This window comes from Diadema antillarum, unplaced genomic scaffold (assembly GCF_040938485.1).
Source record: "Diadema antillarum isolate AM-2024a unplaced genomic scaffold, OU_Dant_1.0 seq00000975_RagTag, whole genome shotgun sequence".
Lineage (NCBI taxonomy): Eukaryota > Metazoa > Echinodermata > Echinoidea > Diadematoida > Diadematidae > Diadema > Diadema antillarum.
The window spans coordinates 787,307-810,331 of record NW_027271817.1 but is presented as its reverse complement, the minus strand read 5'-3'; the positions used below and the strand labels follow the sequence as shown (position 1 = coordinate 810,331).

At 37.6% G+C, this 23,025-nt stretch overlaps 1 protein-coding gene across 1 annotated transcript in view; it reads right to left on the bottom strand.

Annotated features, from left to right (window-relative positions):
- LOC139742034 (rhophilin-1-like) overlaps window positions 1–23,025 on the bottom strand; it is a 66,330-nt gene that overhangs the window by 7,453 nt on the left and 35,852 nt on the right. The window contains exons 6-8 of the mRNA XM_071652596.1: window positions 13,622–13,730; window positions 9,188–9,337; window positions 7,209–7,304 (exon numbers count right to left, since the gene is read on the bottom strand). Coding sequence (XP_071508697.1) covers window positions 7,209–7,304; window positions 9,188–9,337; window positions 13,622–13,730 — 355 coding nt within the window. The remainder of the gene's footprint in view (window positions 1–7,208; window positions 7,305–9,187; window positions 9,338–13,621; window positions 13,731–23,025) is intronic.

Here is a 23,025-nt window from a genome sequence, read left to right as displayed (position 1 = left end):
TAGTCTTGACCACTCAAAAGCCCTTTGAAGATTGGTAATTGTGATGATGGCATATAAAACTATAATTCTCCATAATATCATCAAGAATGCGCACCTTTCTGCACATGGTCCTTTCAAAGAAGCACAAGAAACTAATAGACTTTTGAGAATGGCTTCTATTCCTTTAAACATACAAATGCTGACAGAAAGTCAGTTACAGTCTGTAGAAAGAGACTATCACTCCTCCCTGAGTTACAGATTCAAGAAACTCTTGGCAAACACCTCTTTATTTGTTGCCTCCATTTCCTCTTGTTTTAATCCAATGTTAAAATCATTCATTCCACAAATCAGTCAATTATCCAGCGATAAAGGGTCTAATCACATTACTGTCTTGAGATTAACTATGCAAACATTCAGTGCGTATGTACTTTAAGTGTGAAATAGGTTTAACATTAGTTTCATTATATCTCACTATAACAAACATGCACTGTTATCTTTATCAGTTAATATTTTTCTTACGTATTTTTTCCATGACGTAAATTTCAGCAATGTTCATTATTTCCCTCACCTAGAGGGATTAAAAGTCAATATTCTGTATAGAAATGTTTCTGTCACTGTGACAAATTTTTACAATCCCATAAAAAGATTGTCCACACAAGATTTACTTTCTCTTACAGTCGACTGCCTGCCATACTATGTCATTGGAGGAGATTTTAACGCCCACCATCCTGCATGGGGAGGAACCACTTTGGACCTCAACGGAAAAGTCACATTTGAATTTTGCAATGATCACGATACTGTTATACTTAACGATTCCTCAGCAACACGCTTTGACATTGCTAGAGGATCTTCCACATCAATTGACCTCACTCTTGTTCCTCCGTCATTAGCCCCCCACTGTAACTGGTCGGTATCCCCCTTTTCCCTCGGGAGTGATCATTACCTTATATCTTGTATTGTTCATTTTACTTTTCCATTAAAGCGACTTTCCATACCTAGCGCTTCCTCTCAAAATCATGACAATCTTCCGCCCCGTTGGGCTTTTCGAAGAGCCAATTGGGAATTATTTCAGCGTGAACTAGAATTGTTACATCATTCACACAGCTACCGTCCAGCTAATATTTTCGATTTGTATGATCTTTTTCTACAATGTGTAACCCAAGCTGCCAATGCTTCTATTCCCCTCCAGACCCCGACCTGTCGCCCACCTCTTCCCTGGTGGTCGGCGGCTTGTTCGAGAGCTGTCCGCGACCGTCATCGTGCCAAACGCAAGCTTGATAAGTCATATCTTTTCGATGATTTAATCACTTATCTTCAATTCAATGCTGCAGCCAGGCGCACCATTAGATCAGCCAAACGTTCTCATTTCACTACTTTTTGCAACTCCTTGAACCGTTTTTCCCCACTCTCAGATGTATGGTGCAAAGTAAAACTATTGTCTAACAATAACACCAGGAGTACCTTCCCACCCATACTTATAAACAACACTTATACTCATGACGCCCACTGTATCGCCAATGCTATGGCAGTTACTTTCTCTCAAAAACCTTCTTTAACCCCCACTCTCCCTCTCCCTACTTCCCAACCCCCATCATATATACATGACAATGATTCTCCTCTCAACGCTCCTTTCACCCCCAAAGAGCTCGAAACGGCAATCAAAGCTTCTAAGAACTCAGCCTCTGGGGTCGATGGAATCAACAGACAGTTGTTAAGCCATTTAACTGATAATATGTTTTGCTCTCTGTTAGAGATTATTAACATGAGTTGGGAAACGTCTGTAATCCCGCCCCAATGGAAGCACTCCATTATCAAGCCCATATTGAAGCCTGGCAAGGACAAACACTCCATCAGCTCCTACCGCCCAATTTCTCTCACACCTATTGTATGTAAACTCATGGAACGTATGACTGTCCGTAGACTCTCGTACATTCTATTTCTCCCCGTCAGTCTGCTTTCCTCCGACATCGTAGAATTCTCAATAATCTCCTGTGCTTAGAATCCGAAGTAAGGAAATCCCTATTCAGTAAAGGGTATACGGTCGCCATCTTTCTTGACATTTGTCAAGCCTTCGACTCCATTAATCATCAGGCACTGCTTTCCAGACTTTACTCCGTGGGCCTTCGAGGTCGATTTCTAAGCTGGGTACAAAGTTTTTTGGACTCGCGAACTTTTCAGGTACAGATAAACTCCACACTTTCAGACATGCATACACGCCAAGCTGGCCTCCCGCAAGGCAGCGTCATTAGTCCTCTATTATTCAATCTGTTTATTGATGAAATTACTCATTATTGTGCATCAAACGTATCCATGTATGCTGACGACATCGCTATATGGCATTCTTCTTCCAATCTCCATCATATCAATACAAAACTCCAGTCCGATGTCAATATCATCTCTGATTGGATAACACAGTATGGACTCTCTCTGTCTACTAATAAGTCTAAAGTGGTTATTTTTCACTCTCAACCAGTTTCTCCTACAGGTTTTAGTATTCGTCTCCAGAACACTCAGCTTGAAGTCGTCCCTTCTCATAAATACTTAGGGGTCACCCTTGATTACTCCTTGTCATGGTCCCCTCATGTTCAAGACATCTTAATGAAATGCAACAAACGGCTAAACCTCCTTCGTTCGCTAACCGGCTCAAACTGGGGCGCCGATACACAAACCCTTCTCTTACTGTACCGATCTCTAGTCCGCCCTCATCTCGACTACGCCTGCGAAATCTATGGTTCTTTATCCCAGCTCCTTTCTAGCAAACTAGACACCGTACAGGGCCATGCCCTTCGAATATGCACCGGCGCGTTACCATCCACTGCCCTGCATGCACTTCAAGTGGAATGTAACGAACCTCCACTCCATATACGCCGCGAAAGGGCCGCCCTTAATTACTGCGCCTATATATACACACTGTCTCCACTTCACCCCGTCCGAAAAGCCATTGGCAACTGCTGGCAATTCTCTTCGAATAAATGGCCACAAAACAAACTTCCTTTCGCTCTCCGAATCAAACCGCTTACGGACAATTTTCTAAAGCTGCAACCTATCAACGTTTATCCCAGTCCCCCTTGGTCCATTGAGCATCCCAATATTGACCTCTCCCTTCACAGCTCATGTCCCAAGACCGTCCTCCCTTCAGCGCAACATCAATCCGCTCTTCAAACCATAAACACCACATATTCAAATCACCTGACAATTTACACTGACGGTTCCCATGATCCCTCCACTAACTGTTCTGGTATTGGGATTTACGTACCTCACTATCGTCATGAAATAAGTGAAAGGGTTTCACCCATCTCAATTTGCCGTACAGAACTGGTAGCGATTCTTCTTGCCCTATCATGGCTGGAATCCTCTCCCCCTCTCAGAGCTGTTATTTTCTCAGATTCCCTCAGTGCCTTGACACTTTTGAATAACCACACCTCAAATTTCCTTGACCTTCCAAATGAAGTACTTCGTAAATGCTCAAATCTTATAATGAACGGGTGTGACATCACTTTAGCATGGGTACCAGCTCACTGTGGTCTAACGGGCAACGAAAAAGCCGATTATCTTGCCAAACAAAGTTTACGTAAGAATATTACAATCAGTGTTCCTCAAAATGTTGATGATATACGACGTGTAATCAAACACAGGTGTTTTGACGCTTGGAACGCGTTATGGCGCTCTTCTAATAAAGGACGCCATCTTTTCAACATCCAACCCTGTGCCTCAAACACCTTCACCTTTGAAAGTCTGAACAGACGTGATGAAATAATAACTCACCGTCTCCGCATGGGCAGAGCCAGGTTAGCAACTTTTTATCATATCATCCGTAAACATCCCACCGGTTTTTGCTCAATGTGCAATGTATTGGAAACCGTTGAACATTATTTATTACACTGCAAACAACACACACGTCAACGTACGAATCTCATACGTGCTATCCATAAGCAATCACCCAGCATCTCTGATTTACTCGCTAACCAAAAAGCTCTGGACGCAGTTATTACCTATGTCAAGGAAACAAACAAATATCACAGTATTTAAGATTGCATAACTTTGCTGTAGCACGGACTTTGCGAAGTCCTGCAAATTCGATGCACTCTCATTTTGCAATCGTAGATTTCAAGATATTTTGTGAATCGTCTGTATTATGTGTTATGATGCATTATATTATAAATTGATTACCTATTAATGTTTTTCTTACATTGTTTGCTGTGGCATGCACTTGGGGAAGTTTGTATGTATGCATTATCAACTGCTGTGGTGATTTCAAGATAATATGTATTATCTCCTGGAAACGCAGATTTTCAAAATATTTGCGAGTTGCCTACGAATTTTGGCTTATGCTTATCAATATGTTTTTTTTTTTTTTTCACTAATGTTTGATTGTGATTAATCTCACTTATGTTTTATTTAGTCTCATTTTTCCCTTCCCAGTACACAGGGGAAGGACTTTCACTCTCTCCTATCCTCAGCGTAGTAGACCTACACAACATCCGCACCGGACTTCGCTCCCAGGTTCCCAGCGAGACCAAGCCGAGCCTGGTCACCCGTCACGTCGAGGCCTCCACCTTCCACCTCGCCGAGGTGCCGGAATCTGCAGCAAGCAGGTTTTGGGAGTCACTCGCTGCTGCAGATCTCGGCATCTCCCTCAATTTGCCTTTACTATGTAAAACATTATACATGTACATATTTTGTTGTCTTGCGTTCCTTGCTTGTGTTTCCCTCGCAAGAACAGGGGATTTCTTCGTCCATATTATAATATAGTTATTTATAAATGATATACTTTTTTTTATATAGTGAGAACAACTCTAATTTCTGTAAATCCCCTCTCGTATGAGTCGCCTGCACTTATTTAATACTTATGATTTTGTGGTTTAAAAAATTGATTTGAAGAATTTATGACTCCCACTTTCTGGCTCTAAATTTCTACTTTTTTTGGGCTTGAAGCCCGCAGGTGTACTCGTACGTCATACAGAAACCACGATTGTATTTGTACATCATTTCTCCGTTGTTTGTTGCAAACGACTTTGCTGTATCAACGCCTCTGGATTTTTCACGAATCATTGATGTGACGCTCAGAGCTCTATGATATAAACACTGTGTATATATTTTTTGTCTTTGTTTTTTCCTTTCTCTCGAAATAATGATATTCATATAAACACTGAATATATATATATATATTTTTTTTGAAACAATGATACAGTTATAGTAATGTTCCCTATTCTGTAATTTACATCATTGTGTGTGCGTTTTATTTAGATACTGTATATTATTTTGGGTTGACCTCTGATATTAGTAAGTGTGTGCGTGGTTGGAGATGGATATGTGTGTAAGTGTATGTGCACATGGGTGAGTTAATGTGTGGTACACGCGCGCGTGTATGATATAGTAATTTGAGTTTGCTTAACTAAAGAATTTGAGGTATTCATAAATATCATTTGAGCTCCCTCGTGGAGACCTAACTAGCTCCTTTGTGGAGACAATATGAGCTCCCCCATGGAGACTTAATGAGCTCCTTTGTGGAGACAATATGAGCTCCCTCGTGGAGACGATATGAGCTCCCTCGTGGAGACTTGGTACATACATATATATTTAATAATGTTCATATTTTTCTAAGATTATTAATATTGTCTGTTTTATGTTAAGTGCTGTCTGGGGCAAATTATTTGTATAGGGCCCCATTTTTCTCTTTCTTCTTTCTTTCTATAAAACAACAACAACAACATTTTTTTAAGCAGTGCAAAATTCATAGCCAACTAATTGAATTGAAGGTCATACTAGTAATGATAACTCATGACACAAGTGTGACCACGAAGACTCAAATATACTGTATACGGCATATATTTTGCGAGTCTAAATTTTCACGAATCGAGACTTCCTAACAATTTCGCGAGAGGTTAAATTCGCGATCGTGGAGGCCTGTACTGAACGGAGAAATGTGTATGCATACGTCACATTCATATCAGGATCAGAGTCAATATTTTTGCATGTTTTAAATTTCGCGAAAAGCAGCTGACTCGCGAAATTCGCGAAAATAAAAACCTTGCGAAATATTCAGCGTATAGAGTATATTGTGACATGACAGCTACTTATATAGCTCGGGAAAAGATATGTCAGATGTTTGTATTCTTCTTTTGGCTACTATGCTGATATAATGAAGTGAGAAATACTTATGTTTTGTTTTGTTTTGCATTTCTCCTTCAGTAAGATGATTGGACAATGGTTATATTCAGTTGACATCACATTTTTTTTTCTGATAAAGTCCTAGATCCAACCTATAAAACACAGTAAAGTTGTACTTGCCAGCCATAATCTTGATATTCCAATTTATTTCTTTGTTAAACCTACTGACACAAGCCAATACACTAACTCATCCTTGAATGATGCACATAACGTACTGTGAAACGAGGAATATTTGCATGTATCTTAATGTTGTGAATTTTTCAAGAGCCAAGATGCACGCAATTAAAGTGCACATGAAAGGTCTTTTGTCTGCACTACACGCATTGAATGCCAGTGACAATTCACAAAAAAGGCCACTGGCTCCAATTCGCAAAAATTTCATTTCCCGAAATTATCTAGCTTTACAGTAATAGAGGGGGTCTCACTGTGTCTAACATTTGCAGGCTACAGGCCCAGAATGGCTTCAATCCAAAGTACTCGGTGCGACTGTAAGATTTCTTGGTTTCTCTAAATCCACACACCTTATAGATCATTGGACTTTGGGGCACAATAAGCCAGGTAAATAGACGACACGTTCTATATCCATTCAATGCAAATTTGGAACAACACAAAACATCCTACTTCCTCACTGTCACATGGTCAAAGTTTACCCAGGCCTGCTAACAATCATACATCATATTTTAACACAACAAGTTCTCTTACATATTGCCAGGCCTCACCTGTGACAGCAATAAATCATCAAGTAAATGGATGTGCCTAAAGAATGCCTTTAACAATTTAAAGTGCTGCTTTACTTCATGATGTTGGACGTCTGAACACAATGTAACATGTTATCTAATTATATCTAATTTTAGGAAATTCCATGGACAACAAAAGAGCTATTGGGAAAGGTTACTAAAGGTACTGCCTCAGTCTTTCCAGCAACATGTGATAAGTTTAGACAGGTCATGAAATAAAATAATGAAGCAAACTCAAAACATGATAAGAACTGTTGTCATAGAAGAACTGTTGTCATAGAAACAAGAAATGTGAGGAAATAATCAGTGTAAGTTACTTACAACTGAAGCTTCTTTAGCCACACTGCAACACATCTGTACTGTCTCCTCCACCCCATCTAGGACAAGCTTCTCAAAGATGCACTCCTGAGTTTGAGCCTGCAGAAACATCAGAGCAAAGAGCAAGCCATGCATTGGTGAGTTCTTTGAGACTTTGTGACTTGAAGACTTTCTTTTAGAGTTTGGATTGATCAACTACCATAATGTCTGGAGTCTGACTTGAGCTCTTTTTGAGCTTGAAATGACTGATTTGTACATTGATTCTAGTCTGACTCGAATTCTGATTGAGTTTAAATTGACTGCTTTGTGTCTAACTTAAAGTGTAATTGTGACAGAGTTTGGGGCAAAGGTGACCTGATTCTGGTGAGATTCCAACTAGAAATATAACTGAAAGTCAATCTCATAGTCAGGTTGATTGCTAGTTGACGAATCATTCTTTTGCCAGGAGGCAATTTAAGTGACGCTTTGTCACAAAGTGAAAATGTCTGCTTCCCAATTCACGCAGGAAATTATGATCGAGTATTTGAAAAAACAAAATCACATTTAAGTCTACACATATAATGCTTACAATTACTTAACATTATAAACTAGTGAAATGAGAATGATGCAATGGTTCTACATACAGTTTATCCTGATGATACATAAAGATTTAGCTTGTTTACAGAATAAGCACAGGTTCTTTTTAATCGCACAAATGTTATGACATGTTGATATTTCTTTCACATTTTGAGATAATTACCTATCCCTCTGCAAAAGCAAATTACGATGCACTAAGCCATATCATAGCCAAAGTCATTATGTACACCATAATCATTAAAACTGATATGTAGGTATAAAATAGTACATCAAACTTTCTAAATGCAAGTTTCGTCGGCCTCATGCCAAAAGGGCACTAACAGTGTACAAAGTCTATGGTGTTAAGGCCCTTTTGGAATAAGGTCGACGGTTTCTAGATTAGATAATGTCTTCACTTGGTGGTGAACTAGGACTGAGTGCACGGGTTATTGGTGTTACATTCCTGTTCTAATTTGTGGAATGATTCCCATGATATTGCCTGTTTTTGAAACAAGCACTAATCTTGTGATTCACCCAACATTTCACAAGGCCAATTAACACTGCTTTCCCCATGACGATTAATCGGGGGGGGGGGGGGGGGGGGGGGTTGCATTTCAGAGCATTAGCCCCATATGCACAACCCTGATATAATGTTGGACATTCATGAAATTACACATTAATGTGTCCATATTTTAGTGGAAAAAAAGCAAAATGGGTAAATACACAACTGTCACTCCATATCATTCAATGTGTCCTAAAATGGAGAAGATTTTCTAACATTACCCTTCATTTCCTCATATGAGTCACGTGAAAGCATTCCTTATTAGAGAGGCATGCAGAGTCATCTTATTATGTTCCAGAATTTCTGCAGCTTATGTCACATGTTCAGAAGATATTGAGCTAAAAATATACAAAAGCCTGGTTTGAGACAATGGTATTACCCCCTTTTAAACCCCTTGTTAAGTTCAAAGCAGGCGTCATCAGTGCAGCTGTTTATAAAACAGGCATACACAGTAAACTTGGAAAAAATGGCCTTAATTCTTAAAAGTTTCAGAGTTTAATAGTCAAGAATAACATTTTTCCTCTGGTGAATTACTCAACATAACCAAGGTTTCTCTGCTAACAACATCACCCTAGGTCTTGTTACAGACATGATGTGAGAGACTATTTGACTCACACTAGCTTAAAATGTTTCAATTTGATAGGGAATATGGCCCTGTCAAAATGTTTCATGTTCTGTTCTTCTTCATACTGTGTCTTAATCAAAATAGGCCTACATATTTCTTACCATCATTTTACGTTTAAATTGTTGCAAATCAGACATCAGAAGCAGACAAGGGAGCTAGCATCATCAACAATGTAACAGTATCAAACGAGAAACAAAAAAAAGAGTGCAATGGGAGTCAAGGGGTCAAAGGTTGACTGACCAGCATTAATCCACCCAACATGCCAAGGACTGGTGCACTCATGTCCATACTGGGAGCATGGCTGAAGTTCTCTGACAGGTATTTGAAGGATCCTGCTGCTCTCTCCAAGTAATAGACAGCCTTGGAGGCACCCTCCTCTGTGGTACGATCCTGAGAAAAGAGAAGCAAGACGAAAAAATGATATCAGATGTTATCATCCACTGTCTTACCTCATAATCATTGGGGGGGGGGGGGGTCACTGTGCAAATAAGATTTGTTACAGTGCAATCCAGTAATAACAAAGTCCTTGGTGACTGGCATTTTTCTTTTGTCATGTCAAAATTGCGTTATAACCAAATACTGTAAAATGAGGAATGTTTGCGTGCATTTTAATTTTGCGAATTTCGCGAGTGCCAAGATTCGCGAAATTAAAATGCACACGAAATTTCTTGTCTACACTATATGCATTGAATGCCAGTGGCAATTTGCAAAAATTTCATGCCACAAAAAAGGCCGTCGGCTCCAATTCGCGAAAATTTCGTGCCGCAAATATATCATGTAGTAAAGTATACATAAATATATCAAATGATGATATTGGGATCTGAATTTTTACTTTGTTGCAACAAGAATTTTGTAATAACCAAGTTTGTTATTACGAGAGTGTGATGTACTCAGAATCTCAATTGTCAAAGGTCTATTTCTAATGAATGCAAAATATCAAATAAGGATTCACAAATACAAATAATAAGAATGTAAACATAGTTGAAATTAAGTCAGCCCTGGCGCTTCTTCATGATCTGGAAAATTGATTTTGTCACCAATACAACAAGACTGTACAAGTCACAATAGGTCCATTTTGGTTTAAATGACTATAAAACAAAGGGTATCAGCAATCTTAACTGTTCATCACATTTCCACACAGTCCTATCACAAGGGCACTCTATAGTCAACAAATCAAAATGCTCCACTTATATTATTTTGATTTAGCAAAGTAAAAGATTATAAAAAAGATTAATTTGTCATTCTCTGCATCAGTAAGAATGTTCTGCATGGTTTGATGAACATATGCAACTGCCTAGCTCTTTGGAAGGCTCAAATATCTGATTCCATCATATCTTTCGGAACAGAGTAAATGCTTAAATAGCCCTATTTCACAGAACTGCATTTCATTGGTCTGTCATAATACAACTCCTGGTTCAGCACACACTTTTCAAAAACAATTTCAAGGCTTTAATGGAGCATGAAATGGAACTGGAAATTAAAGTCACAAAAGAAGTGGGCACCCACTCAATAATGTTCACAATTTTCATTTTACAAGTACAGTTTATACTTTTTTTTTCTCACAACTTCTCATGAGATGAGAGTTGATTCTTTGGTAAGAGTAGAGTTGAAATCAAGTATTCAAGATCTACTACAGAGGATGCTGGATTGAAGAAGAAGAAGAAAAAAACAAAAACAAGACCTGACCATTGAAATATGGTCACAAGTTAACCAAGCACCGTGGATTTTGCAGCACATTTCATCATGTTCAATCAAAAGCAGGGGAAATCAGCTTTATTACAAACCACACTATATTCCTTGCCCCTATAAGAGTTATTCACACTAATGCTCATTGTTGCTTTTGTTACAGGTTGATGTTGTTCTTTTTGTATTATCACTATTATTGGCATAATTATCATCATCATTATCATTATCATCATCAATTTCATCTTTCTATCTATCCACTTCAACTATCATTGTGATTGTTACTATTGAGATAAATTACTTTGCAATTCTTTACATGGTGATACAAGTGATCATGGTAATATTTTGTTGAGTTTTTAATACTCTCCTTTCCATTACTCTCTCTTTCAGTAATCTTTGTACTCTTTATTGTCCATGTAGGAATACTTTAATGCTATAAAGAAAAATGTAGTCATTTTTTTCAGCATCCACTGGTAACTTGTAGACTTGTCTGAATAATTACTGAAGATTCAATCTGCTACATTTCACCCTCCTACGTCACTTATTCACAATAAACTGATCAATGCCAAAATCTCCTGTCACTATTTTACATTGCAAAATACGCAGAGGCCTGATATTCAGATTCATTTCATTTCTAATTCAGAATCCATGCACATTTCCAAATCACACACTATTGTGAGGTTTATACAGCAAACAGCGGCACTATTGGGTATGCATGGGTATACTATAAAACCAGAAACATTTGCGGCATGAAAATTTTGCGAATTGCCGACCACGAAAATCTTTTTACTATACTATATACACTTGCATTCATGGCACTATGTAGACAAAGCTTTCATATCCACTTTACTTTTGGAAATCTTGGCTCCTCACAAAGTTCATGAAAGTTTTATGCATGAAAAAGTTTCTGGTTTTACAGTATTCATCTATTAAACTCTAACTTCTTGAATGACCAACTTGAGTGATGTATCAGGGAGGAATTGATTTGATTTGCATAAAGGCTGCTACAGACGAACTTGTGGCAATGACCACAGATCTAATACTTGAAGTTAATACCCACGTTCACTACTTCAATAGGGGATTACTTGTATCCATCATGTACATCTTAAATTCAGTTTTAACCAAAGGTAAAAAAGAAAAAAACAACAAACAAACAAACATACACTTATGTCCAGTGGTTGTAAATGGGAATAAGAGATTCTTCACTACACGGCCTTGTGTGAAACTAATAGGATACTGGGTAGGTAGCCAAGTCTGAAAATGTCAGGAGACAGAATGCAGACAGGCGTCTAAATGCCAGAAGTGAAGCAAACACCAGAGCTGTGAGCAGTCTGTAGCCTTCCTACACAGCTGCCCTCTTTATAAATGCACCTGCTTGCTCATAATGAAGTTGTTGGAGCTCCCTTTACACAGGACAAATCAGTAAATCTATTCTTCATATCAACTGTTTTCTAGGGAGAGTATCTTCAAACCATCAAACATACAAATAAGGTTGATGAATTGATTTTTCAGACACCAATGCTGTTGACATTACAGTCAGCATATTTCAGTTGTCCACATTCTTTCATTAAAGAGTCAAGGAACTTGAGTAATTCAATAGATTAAAAATCAAATAATGTCGATGAAAACATGTGAGACCTGAATGAAGACAGGCCTACATGGTATGTTTGATTAACGTGTAATTTGAAGCACGTACTGGGCAAAACAGCTCTTCTAGACACAATCTTATGGTAAACTCCATATTTTACACTTTATTTTTCTTGAGGCTATCGGATACAAACAATTTGTGGTTCAGAAGAATTCCTGGCTTAAAATCCCATGTCTCTTCGGATACAGCAGACAATATTTTCTGCATGCTCGATACAAAGGAGACTTCATTTCCCATGGCCTAAATTCTGTCTCACCCTCCCTATTTTGCACAGCCCCTGACAACTTGCCAATTTTAGAAGGCACTCTTACGAGCATGCTGTTTGGGCTTACAACAACAAAAAATACCAGGGGTTTATCAATTCCCGCTTCATGAGTCACATAGGCTGTTATATCTTATACCTCAAGAACCATTTAAATAGGATATTTGTCATTTGAATCCCAGCTACGGTCCAATTACTCAAATGACACAAGGGGAGATTAGTAATAGGAACCCGCTGCATCAAAGTCTCATCTCCCGAGTTTTCACAGATACATGAAAATAACGAGGGTGTTCTCTTAATGTCACAAAGAGAGAGAGAGAGAATGCCAAAATGACATAATTGATTGTCTCTGTGGTTTGAGCTGACGATAAAAGATGATTGGGGGGGGGGGGGGGGGCAGGCTAAATTTTTGTCCCCTCTGATATCAAAACACAAGCAGCACTGTACAGCAGCACATTTTGCAGAGCAGCATTATCTATGTATGACATGAGAGACAGAAGAAAAAGTGTGGATGATTACACTGGTATCTAGATCACATGGTGTAAGTATCCAAGAACTCATCTGGGAAGATTGGTTGACTGATGCCTCGAGTAAGAGGAAATGAACCAGACTCAGGCATCATTTTTTTTTTTCTACAAGGGATGAGATGAGAAGTAAAATGCTGCGCAAGTGGGTTCTTGCTCTATTTGAATTCCAAATTATGTTGGGACACGGATGGGAGAATGGTATGATCCATGGTATGATCCTGCAATGTGTCCCCTTTGCTGCATACAGCAACAGGTCATATGACCATGCACTATACACACAAGCTCAGGTATTCATGGCATTATCATGGATACTTTCATTATTAATTACTTGAGCGCAGATTACATCTGAAATGAAGAATGAGAACTTTACATTGACAACAATCCTCCTATCTATGGGATGACAAACTGAGTGCATACCAAGTTGATGGCAGCATCATGCATTGCACACAAAATACTCAAAGAAAGAACACACTAATTACTTGATGTAAATGGTTGATAATTAGTGTTTTAACCAGAAAAGGTAAAAGTGTGGCATCCTGCTCATCTGTTCTTACCTGTTTTGCTCCAATTTGGGTGAAGAGAGCTGCAATGTTGAATAGCACACTACCTTTCTCAAAGGCAACAGATTTCTGAATAGATGGGACACCAGTCAATGCATCATACCTGCAGAGACAAGAAAATAATTTTGATATGATTCAAGCATAACAAGATGAAAGGAACACTGCACTTTAGTCAAGTTATTGTTGATGTGATTCTTAGCATAAATGAAAAACACTTATGATCAGGGCACACTCTTCCCACATCATAAACATTATCAAGCTTTTATTAACACACTTTATACTGCCCTCATGGAATATGTGTACAATTTAAACATCACGATTACTGCACTTCAGTGTTATACAGCATCTCATTAAAGTTGAATGAATTTGGGATCAAGTCATTGAGACATCTGCTAGTATTCCTACGAATAATGTATAATCAATTGCAGTTACCATAGCAATGACTAGGATCCTTACAAATGACCAGTTGTTACACAGACCAGTCTGCAACTATAGTAACTGCAAATATTGTGCATTACTTGTAGTACACTGCATCATAAAAATGCATTTGTGGTAAAAACCGGATGACCTGTAACTATACAGTACTACCAGTAACAGTAATATAAACCAGTTTGCAGTTAGCAATGGTCCAAATTACCTCAAATTCTTAAACAAAAACAGTTGCAAATCTACTTGCTATTATGCCATTAAGCTCCCTTGAATGTTCAGGAATATTCTTTCACTGCAGTGTAAAGAATCTATTTAGGCACTGTCCATGATATTGCTTATTACAACTCCATGTGTTGTCTCATTATTTTGTTTTTCTCAGATGACCTTTATCTGTTCAAGCATAGAATACAACTTCAAACTGGCTTATAAACACGCTGATATAATTCTGTACGATTTTTCTGTGGCTTGTCAACCACAGGGGAAAAATAATCTGCCACTCAAGAAATATTAAAGACTGCATAGATTTTTGTGTCAACCAAACCAAAATAATGAGTTCTGCAATACTGATGGACTGATTGTGCCTGAACACATCATTTCCAAACAATCTGTATCTGAGTCTTCATTCTACCAATGAATCAACATGGGATGGCAGGCTCACTTTTCTAAAACTGGCTGCAGGAAATAGTAATATTCCAAATTCACTTCTTGTACAATTTACAGGGAAAAAATCAGTCATCTTCTCCAGAAAGAGGACGATAAAAATCATCTCTCATCATAACAGATGTGCCCTGGCATTTTTATGAGTTTTGCAGGCTTTCTATCCAAAATTTAATCCAAGAAAAGTTGATATGTTCCTCTTAGAGACATTGTCATGATTAATGCAAACTGACCAATACATTATAAATCACATTACCAACAATTTATTGAAAACCCAAATGCACTGTCATCAGGTATAAAGCTGAGTTATAGAGTCAATATGTATTGCATTTCCAGCTTTATAAAACTGTCCAAGTTTGCCTCTCATATTAATTTGCTTCTTCAAAATACATTGTATAATAATTGCGTTTGTGAGAAATCAAGAGAAATATCATGCCTAATCCGGTATAAGTCAAACAACTCTAATTTTCCTTTTCAGAACTACAATAATGAAAAAAAAAATACTGACATTAAATAAACTTGGCAATACCTAGTAAGATTGATATTGAGGCAAATAAGAAATGGCTGGGGTAATGGATTCAGCCGCATAAAAGGAGATAGAAAAAGAGAGAAAAAAGGAAAGACAAAGACAAAGAGAAAATGGAAAAACTATATCCATCAAAACTGACAGATTTGCTGTTCCAACCTTTGTTGATAATGGGGAAATAAATGTTGTTGGTTTGTTGGTGTTTTTTGTTGGTTATCTTTTGTTTGTTTTGGGGCTTATTAACATGGCCTGAGGAAAATAACTACATTACTTCAAAATAAACGACAAATTAGCACAAACAGCCTAGATGACTTGATCATCTCTCTGTGAACACAAACAATGTTGTAAAATTTGGTCACTCTTCATGAAATTAAACTTCCTACATAATTATCAGGGATGTGTTATCTACATGATATCTTTCTTTTTCTCTCTTATATATACCAAATCAAACTGGAACATAATATCTTGTCCGTTGCCATGCTGCAGTAGATCTCCCTTAACTCTCTACACTCCCTTCGAGTGAACATCATTATAACTTTATAAGGTCACGGGTTTCTGAAATTAAAGTCTTGATTCAAAGAGTGTTTCGTGGAGGCATTATATAATCATAACAATGATCATTATCATCATCATAAGAATATTGCCGTAACAATTATTATTACATGTCTCCACATATCGTAGAGACATTATTATCATAACAATCTAACAATCTAAGGGTGTGTTTATTCAAACATTTTCTGAGGCAAAATCATGATCCTAAATATGTTTGAGACATTTTCGGGTGATAGATAAATGCAACTGTATTTTCAAATGTGTTTAGATACGCCCATATGAAATGCCATTCAAAGGGCATTTTAAAATGTGTTTGAGACCACGATAGCCTTTCTGAGAGTAGATAAAAACAATGCTGTCTTGAAACCCGTTTATATCTCTGAGCTGCCCAGGTCAACTTTCAGCTGTTTCCCATTGCGGAGAAAGCATGTGCCATTTGTGTTTTCTACCACCCACTGTTCGTGCATGAATGATGAAGCCATGTTTAGTCTCACCTCCCTGGTGGTACACAGTTGACCTCTACTTCCCAGGTCAAACAGAACAGGGCAATTGCGCAGTGACAGCACTTGAATAATGATCATTGTATTATGATGTAGATAAAGCAGCACCCTGAGAATCACATTTCAAACCACATTCATATGAAATATGTTTTGAAACGTGATTCTCTCTCTCTCTCTCTCTCTCTCTCAAGTTCGATGAAAGCAGCCCTAATCTGGTAAAGACTCCCACCCTTCTGATTATTCTTTAAAAACCTGGTTGCATGGGGATCCCATGGCGTGGGAATGCTGGCCTAGCTCGGATATTCTAAAATTCCCGTAATAAATACCATTATAACTGATCTCTGTGTAAACTGTACACACACGGCCAGAGAATCTCAATTGGAGTCAACTATTATCGATAAGCATACACATCAATGTACATATTCGCAGACTGGCGCTATTCGTAGGTTTTTCAAATTTATTCCGATGGGCAGCAAACAAAGTGGGCCACGTATGAATCCCCACACTCCTGTGTCTTTAATGGTGAAAACAACAGTAATATGTAGAAGGTCAGTGTGTTTCAGTTGTTTCAGAGTTGCTCTTCAGAAAATGTTTATCTCAAATCAAGTTACTAAATACCCATATGTACATGTAACTGAATATAAACTTAAAATAATTCATACAACAGATAGCACACAGATATGATGCCATTTAGTTATCATTAGATAACTTTTCTTGGTAACATAATGATGAGAATACAATCTAACTCTGAAGAGATGACTCTGATGTTGAATGGCATCCAAGGTTTACCAGAGGTGTCTACCTCGTCTGGGTCACCTTAGCGATGGCTCCAATGTGGGAGCTAGGTGGCCATGTTCTCTCCTGCACAATCCCATCCATACAAAAGAATGAAACCAGGCACAACAGGCATGCTCCACTCCAATGGGTTTGGCAAAACATCTCATCAAAAAGGGTTCCCACAGCCTCAATAACCCACAATTCAACTTTTCTTTCAGGTTAGACTGAATATCTCACCACTCGATGTGGCCTATCGCTTCACGCTGATTGAGTCATCATGTCTACAACAGGCGCTGTATTCATTTATCACAACTTCATAATCAGCAGTCTTGCAATTCTACTGTTTGAAGTTTCCTGCATGTCACTGGCTAAATCCGCTCCCCAGGACAAATGATTTATTAAAGCAGCCCATCGTAGGTTCTGATTAACATTAACAGCAGCACAGGGAGATATTCACTGTGCCCTGAATTTCAACATTTTCTCTGGCATATATGTAGCATATACAACTGTATGCTTGAAATTACTGATCACTGATGCAAAAATGATGCCCAGCAAGAGCTAATCCAGGTTGAGACTAGCTGAATATTATACAAACTCACAGCCCATTGCTACAACCAGAACAACTTCTGATTGCTGTTGATTTGAGAAGCCAGCTTGATTGCAAACTGTGCTGAAGGAATATGAACTTTGATGTCTGCAATACACCACATTACAACCAAAATCAAGATAGCTCACTATCTACAAGGCAACAAATATCCTCAAAACCATACCACACATAAGCCTTACCATGGCAGAATAGTTTTCCATCGATCTTTAAAACTTGTCTTACATCAATCAAGACACCCGTGGCTTCCACTGACAAAAGCTCAACAGGGTTGGCACGAGCACCTACGTCTCGTGACGGCAACATGCTGTTAACCTCCCGCTCTAACTTTGGTGAACACTGTGCGGGTTCTCGTTTATTGAAGTCAAAATCACAACCAATTTCTAACAGTGCCTTGAAAGTTTGTACCGAAAATTTGAATTGCAATGATAATGTTAACACTGGCGAAGCACAAAATTCTCTTCAGGAGCGACCACATGAACTAATCAAAAGTAAAATCAATAATTTGATGAATGGTTCAATTCCTCCGCTCAGAAAGAGGGGTCTAAAATTTGCCCATTTGAATATTCGTAGTTTAATTTCTAAAATTGATGAACTTAGATTACTTCTGAGACATACATCACTTGATGTCATTGGTTTGAATGAGACATTTTGTGATTCCATGATTGATGATTCTGAATTGCATATCGATGATTATGTCCTATTACGTAGAGACCGTACAAGACATGGTGGCGGTGTGGCTGTATATATTTCCAAAAGATTCAACTATAAAATAAGAGACGATTTGAATTCATCTACTTTAGAATGCCTTTGGTTTGAATTGCATTATCCAAATAAGCCTTCCATCCTTGTAGGGGAATTTTACAGACCTCCGAATTCTCACGTCGATTTCTTTGACGAATTAGACAGGACTTTGGACTGTGCTCTCTCGGAACATATGAGTTGTATTATATTAGGTGATTTCAATTGTAATTATATGCCACACCAATATGATGTGAATGCCGAAAAAGTTATGTTTTATACCAATATGTACGGACTAAGTCAGTTAATTGATACTGCCACAAGAGTTACAAATACTGCTTCTACTTTAATTGATTTGATATTTGTATCAGACAAAGAACTTTACAGTGAATGGGGAATATTTGAGACTAGCATTAGCGATCATTATTTGGTATATGCTATTCGGGACTTCAGTGCAAAGATCCATAAAAAATCTGAATGTGCGGAATTTCGCTCATTCAAAAATCTTAATGAGGAGGAATTTTATAGTGATTTGAGAAGCGCTCCGTGGCAGGTCATAAAAGATATAGACGACGTTGATGATGCGTGGGATATGTGGTTGACTCTTTTCAATGATGTTATCAACAAGCACATACCTTTGCGCAAAAAGCGGATAAGAAAACATGCATGTCCATGGATATCTGATGAGATTGTTAAGCTCATGACGGAACGTGATAAATTTCTCAAAGCTGCTAAATCTAACAATAGTGATGATCTTTGGAATACCTATAAATATCTAAAAAACAAAGTTACTCATCTCATGAGAATAAGAAAAAAACAGTATAACACTGACCAAATTTTACAAAATCGTAACAACAGTAAGAAAATGTGGAAGAGCTTGAGGGAACTTACGCCTAAATCATCACCCATTTCTCCCAATACCATAAAGGTTGATGATGCAGAAGTATCGGACAACGCAAGTATTGCTGAAGCATTCAACAATTTTTTCATATCTAATGCTACTAAAATTACAAAAGACCTGCAGAGGAATACTTCGCAAATGATATTTGATGAGGACAAAGGCTTTGTTCCATCTCATTCTCAATTTAATTTAAGTATGATAACGAGAGATTTTGTATTGAGACAGATCGAGCTTCTTGGCATAGATAAAGCAACCGGAGAAGATCACATCGGCTGCAAACTTTTAAAGATGACAAAGAATGATATTGCAGAATCTCTTTGCGATATTATCAACAAATCCCTGTCTATGGGAGTTGTTCCACGTGAATGGAAAAAGGCTCGGGTAGTACCGATATTTAAAGCGGGAGATATTTCTTCGTTGAATAACTACCGCCCCATCTCAATCTTACCAACAGTGAGTAAAATTATCGAAAGGGCCGTACATCAACAACTGAGCGAATTCATGAATGCGAATGATTTACTACACCCTAATCAATCTGGTTTTAGACCATTTCATTCCACATCAACTGCTCTTGCAAAACTTGTGAATCAGTGGTCTTTGAATATAGATAATAATCAAATTTCTGGAGTTGCCTTCATAGATCTTCGGAAGGCATTTGACACTGTAGATCATGACCTACTTTTACATAAATTAAAGTGTATAGGGTGTAGTAAGACGACTGTAGATTGGTTTAAATCCTATTTAAGTGACAGACAGCAAGTGACGCAATTCAAAGGAGCCAAGTCCCACCCTTCAACTATTAAATTGGGTGTACCTCAAGGGTCAATTCTTGGTCCCCTTTTATTTTCAATATATGTCAACAGTCTACCCGAGTGTACTTCAGAAGGTGTTATAGATATGTACGCTGACGATACGACCCTCACTGTCAGTGCTAATGACGCAACAGTTTTAGAAGAAAAGATAACTGTTGCACTAAATAAAGTAATGGGGTGGATTAAGAAAAATCGGCTCGTCCTTAACACTGACAAAACTTCTGTCATGATTATCGGCTCCCGTGCTAATCTCGGGAAAATTGAAAATTTCAGTATTTCATTAGATGGTAGTCGGATTAAAAGAGTTCAGTTCACTAAATGTTTAGGTGTTTTAATAGATGAAGAACTGAAATGGTCTAAACAAATCGAAAATGTATGTAAACGTACCCAAAAAAGTGTCTGCATGATAAAGAGAGCGAAGGCCTTTTTGCCCCAACAATCCCTAAAATTACTTTATAATAGTCTAGTGTTACCACAATTTGATTACTGTTCTGTTGTTTGGTCAAACAGATTTCAATACCATACAACTAAGCTAGAAAAAATTCAAAAGAGGGCAGCAAGAATAATTTTGGACAAAACATATGACACACCGTCGGCTGATTTATTCAAAAGTCTTAAATGGATGACACTAGACAAACGTTTTGATTTCAGCCGCGTTATGATGATATATAAATGCGTCCATAACTTAGCACCTTCGTACCTTCAGGTGCACTTAGTTAAGCCTAGTGATGTACATGAACATCATACAAGGCTAATAGACAGTGGAAATCTATGTGTGCCAAGATTTCGCTCTGATTGTCACAAGTGCAGCCCAATCGTATCCTCTGTACTTGAATGGAACAGGCTAGATCATTCAATTAGATCAGCTTCTTCCATATATTCATTTAAGAGATTGTTTAAGCAAAGTTGCTATTTGTAAGTAACACACGAAATTCATTCTGGGCTTTATCATTCCTGTATAATAGCGTTTTTAATTGTTATTTCGGCATTCTGGTGAACTCTTGCTGTGGCATGTACTTTTTATGTTACTTTGCAATGTACAGTATGCTGGTATGTATCTACACTGTATTATGTCATCTTCTGTATATACGTTTTGCTATTTAATGTACATATGTTCATCAATATTATTCAGGGCTCCATGGAAGACCACTATTTATTGGTGAATGGACTACCCTGACAAAAGATTAGAAATAAATAAATAAAATAAATAAATAAATCCATACATGTAGGTGCAAGCCATACTCAAGTGATGTCCATGATGTGCTCACTACAGAAACAATATTCAATCTTGATATCAGATATTTAAACTTTCTTTACATCAAGGCTCCTTGGTTTTTAATGTAAATGTACTGTAAATCAAAGCTTATGTGAATTTAGACACTCTCACAAAATTTCATAGAAGCAAGCTTCTCTCATTTCTAGTTGACATGATTTCTTACTCTGAAAAAACAAACCCATATACATGGTGATGGATAATTCTACATTCAATGTTTAAAATATACATGCATCAGTTAATTACAGAGCAGCAAGCAAAGTCACACTTCTAACTCCATTGATGCAAATCTTCTTCCTAGTTCACTGCTGGACTCAACACTGATAAGGACACTGATCACCCTCTGTAATACCTTCCTTTTGTCTACCATGCCAACCCTAAACTACAAAATGAACAGATCCTACTCATACTAAATCTGGCAGGTAGTATGAATGAGGGATACTTTTGATAGAAATTGGAAATGTAGCCTGTTTAATGTGCAAAATGAATGATTTGGGTCTCATAAAACATATCATAATCATGTGACCAAATTACCAACTTTCATTTGTTGATGTTACCAACTACAGTAGAATGTCATGACTTGCTTAATTTTGTCAATTTTAATGCTATTTCACCATTCTGTTGTCTTTTTTATACTGTCCAAAAAAGTCATTTAAACTGAAGTCTATCAGTCTGTTAAGATGCATTTTCAACATGATTTCTTTATGCAAACCACTACAAACTCAATAACCCTAAACTATACAAGGTAAACTACCTTCACACTTACATACATGTAGTATCGACACATTAGGGCAGCAAAGCATTTGTGCAATGTATTTCTAATCATGCTGTATCAATGAATATTCACGAGGGCATGGCAAATTTATCTCAAGGCAAGATTCACTGAAAAGAAATCGGTTACAAAAACAGCAGTGACATGCAGAAAAAGAAAAGAAAAAGATGTAATGAAAAGTTAGGTATTTGGCCTCATACAAGATAAGTTTTGATCTTTTTAATATCTTTGAATCACTTCAAATATGACATTGTTTGGGTACATGGGCAGGCCTCTAGTAGCTTTTGTGACTGCATCTCATGTGTTTTGCTTGATTTTATCACAAAATAGCATGAGAGCAATTTCTTTCTCTTAGCATTACAACTCTTTTGTGTCTCTCTTCTAAATCTACATATATTATGTATATATACATGTAATGATGCCTTCTTTTTCTTGGATTCATAACAGCAAAGTTTTGTTAGACTTCATATTTGTTAAAAAAAACACAACCTTGAAAAGGAATTCTAATCATTTGATATTGTATTAAGTACAAGGGAAGTAAAAACAAACACTCAAAGGTTCATACAGTTTTCAGCATTGGACCCTTGGCAAACTAAGGCACTTGATGTATTTGCACTACACAATCGTATACACAATGGAAATACTGTGTTGTATATTTGTGATCATTAAACCATATCTGCATGAAACATTCTGTAGCTGCTCCCATATATTTCATCTGCCCACACCACACAGGTCGTGTGCATATTTGATGAGGGATTATGAATAGAGAGCAGCCAGGTAGAACACTACAGAAAAGACTCACTGACATACATGTAATGGCACTCCCAAGTGCATTAGGCTGTTTGACTTTGCTA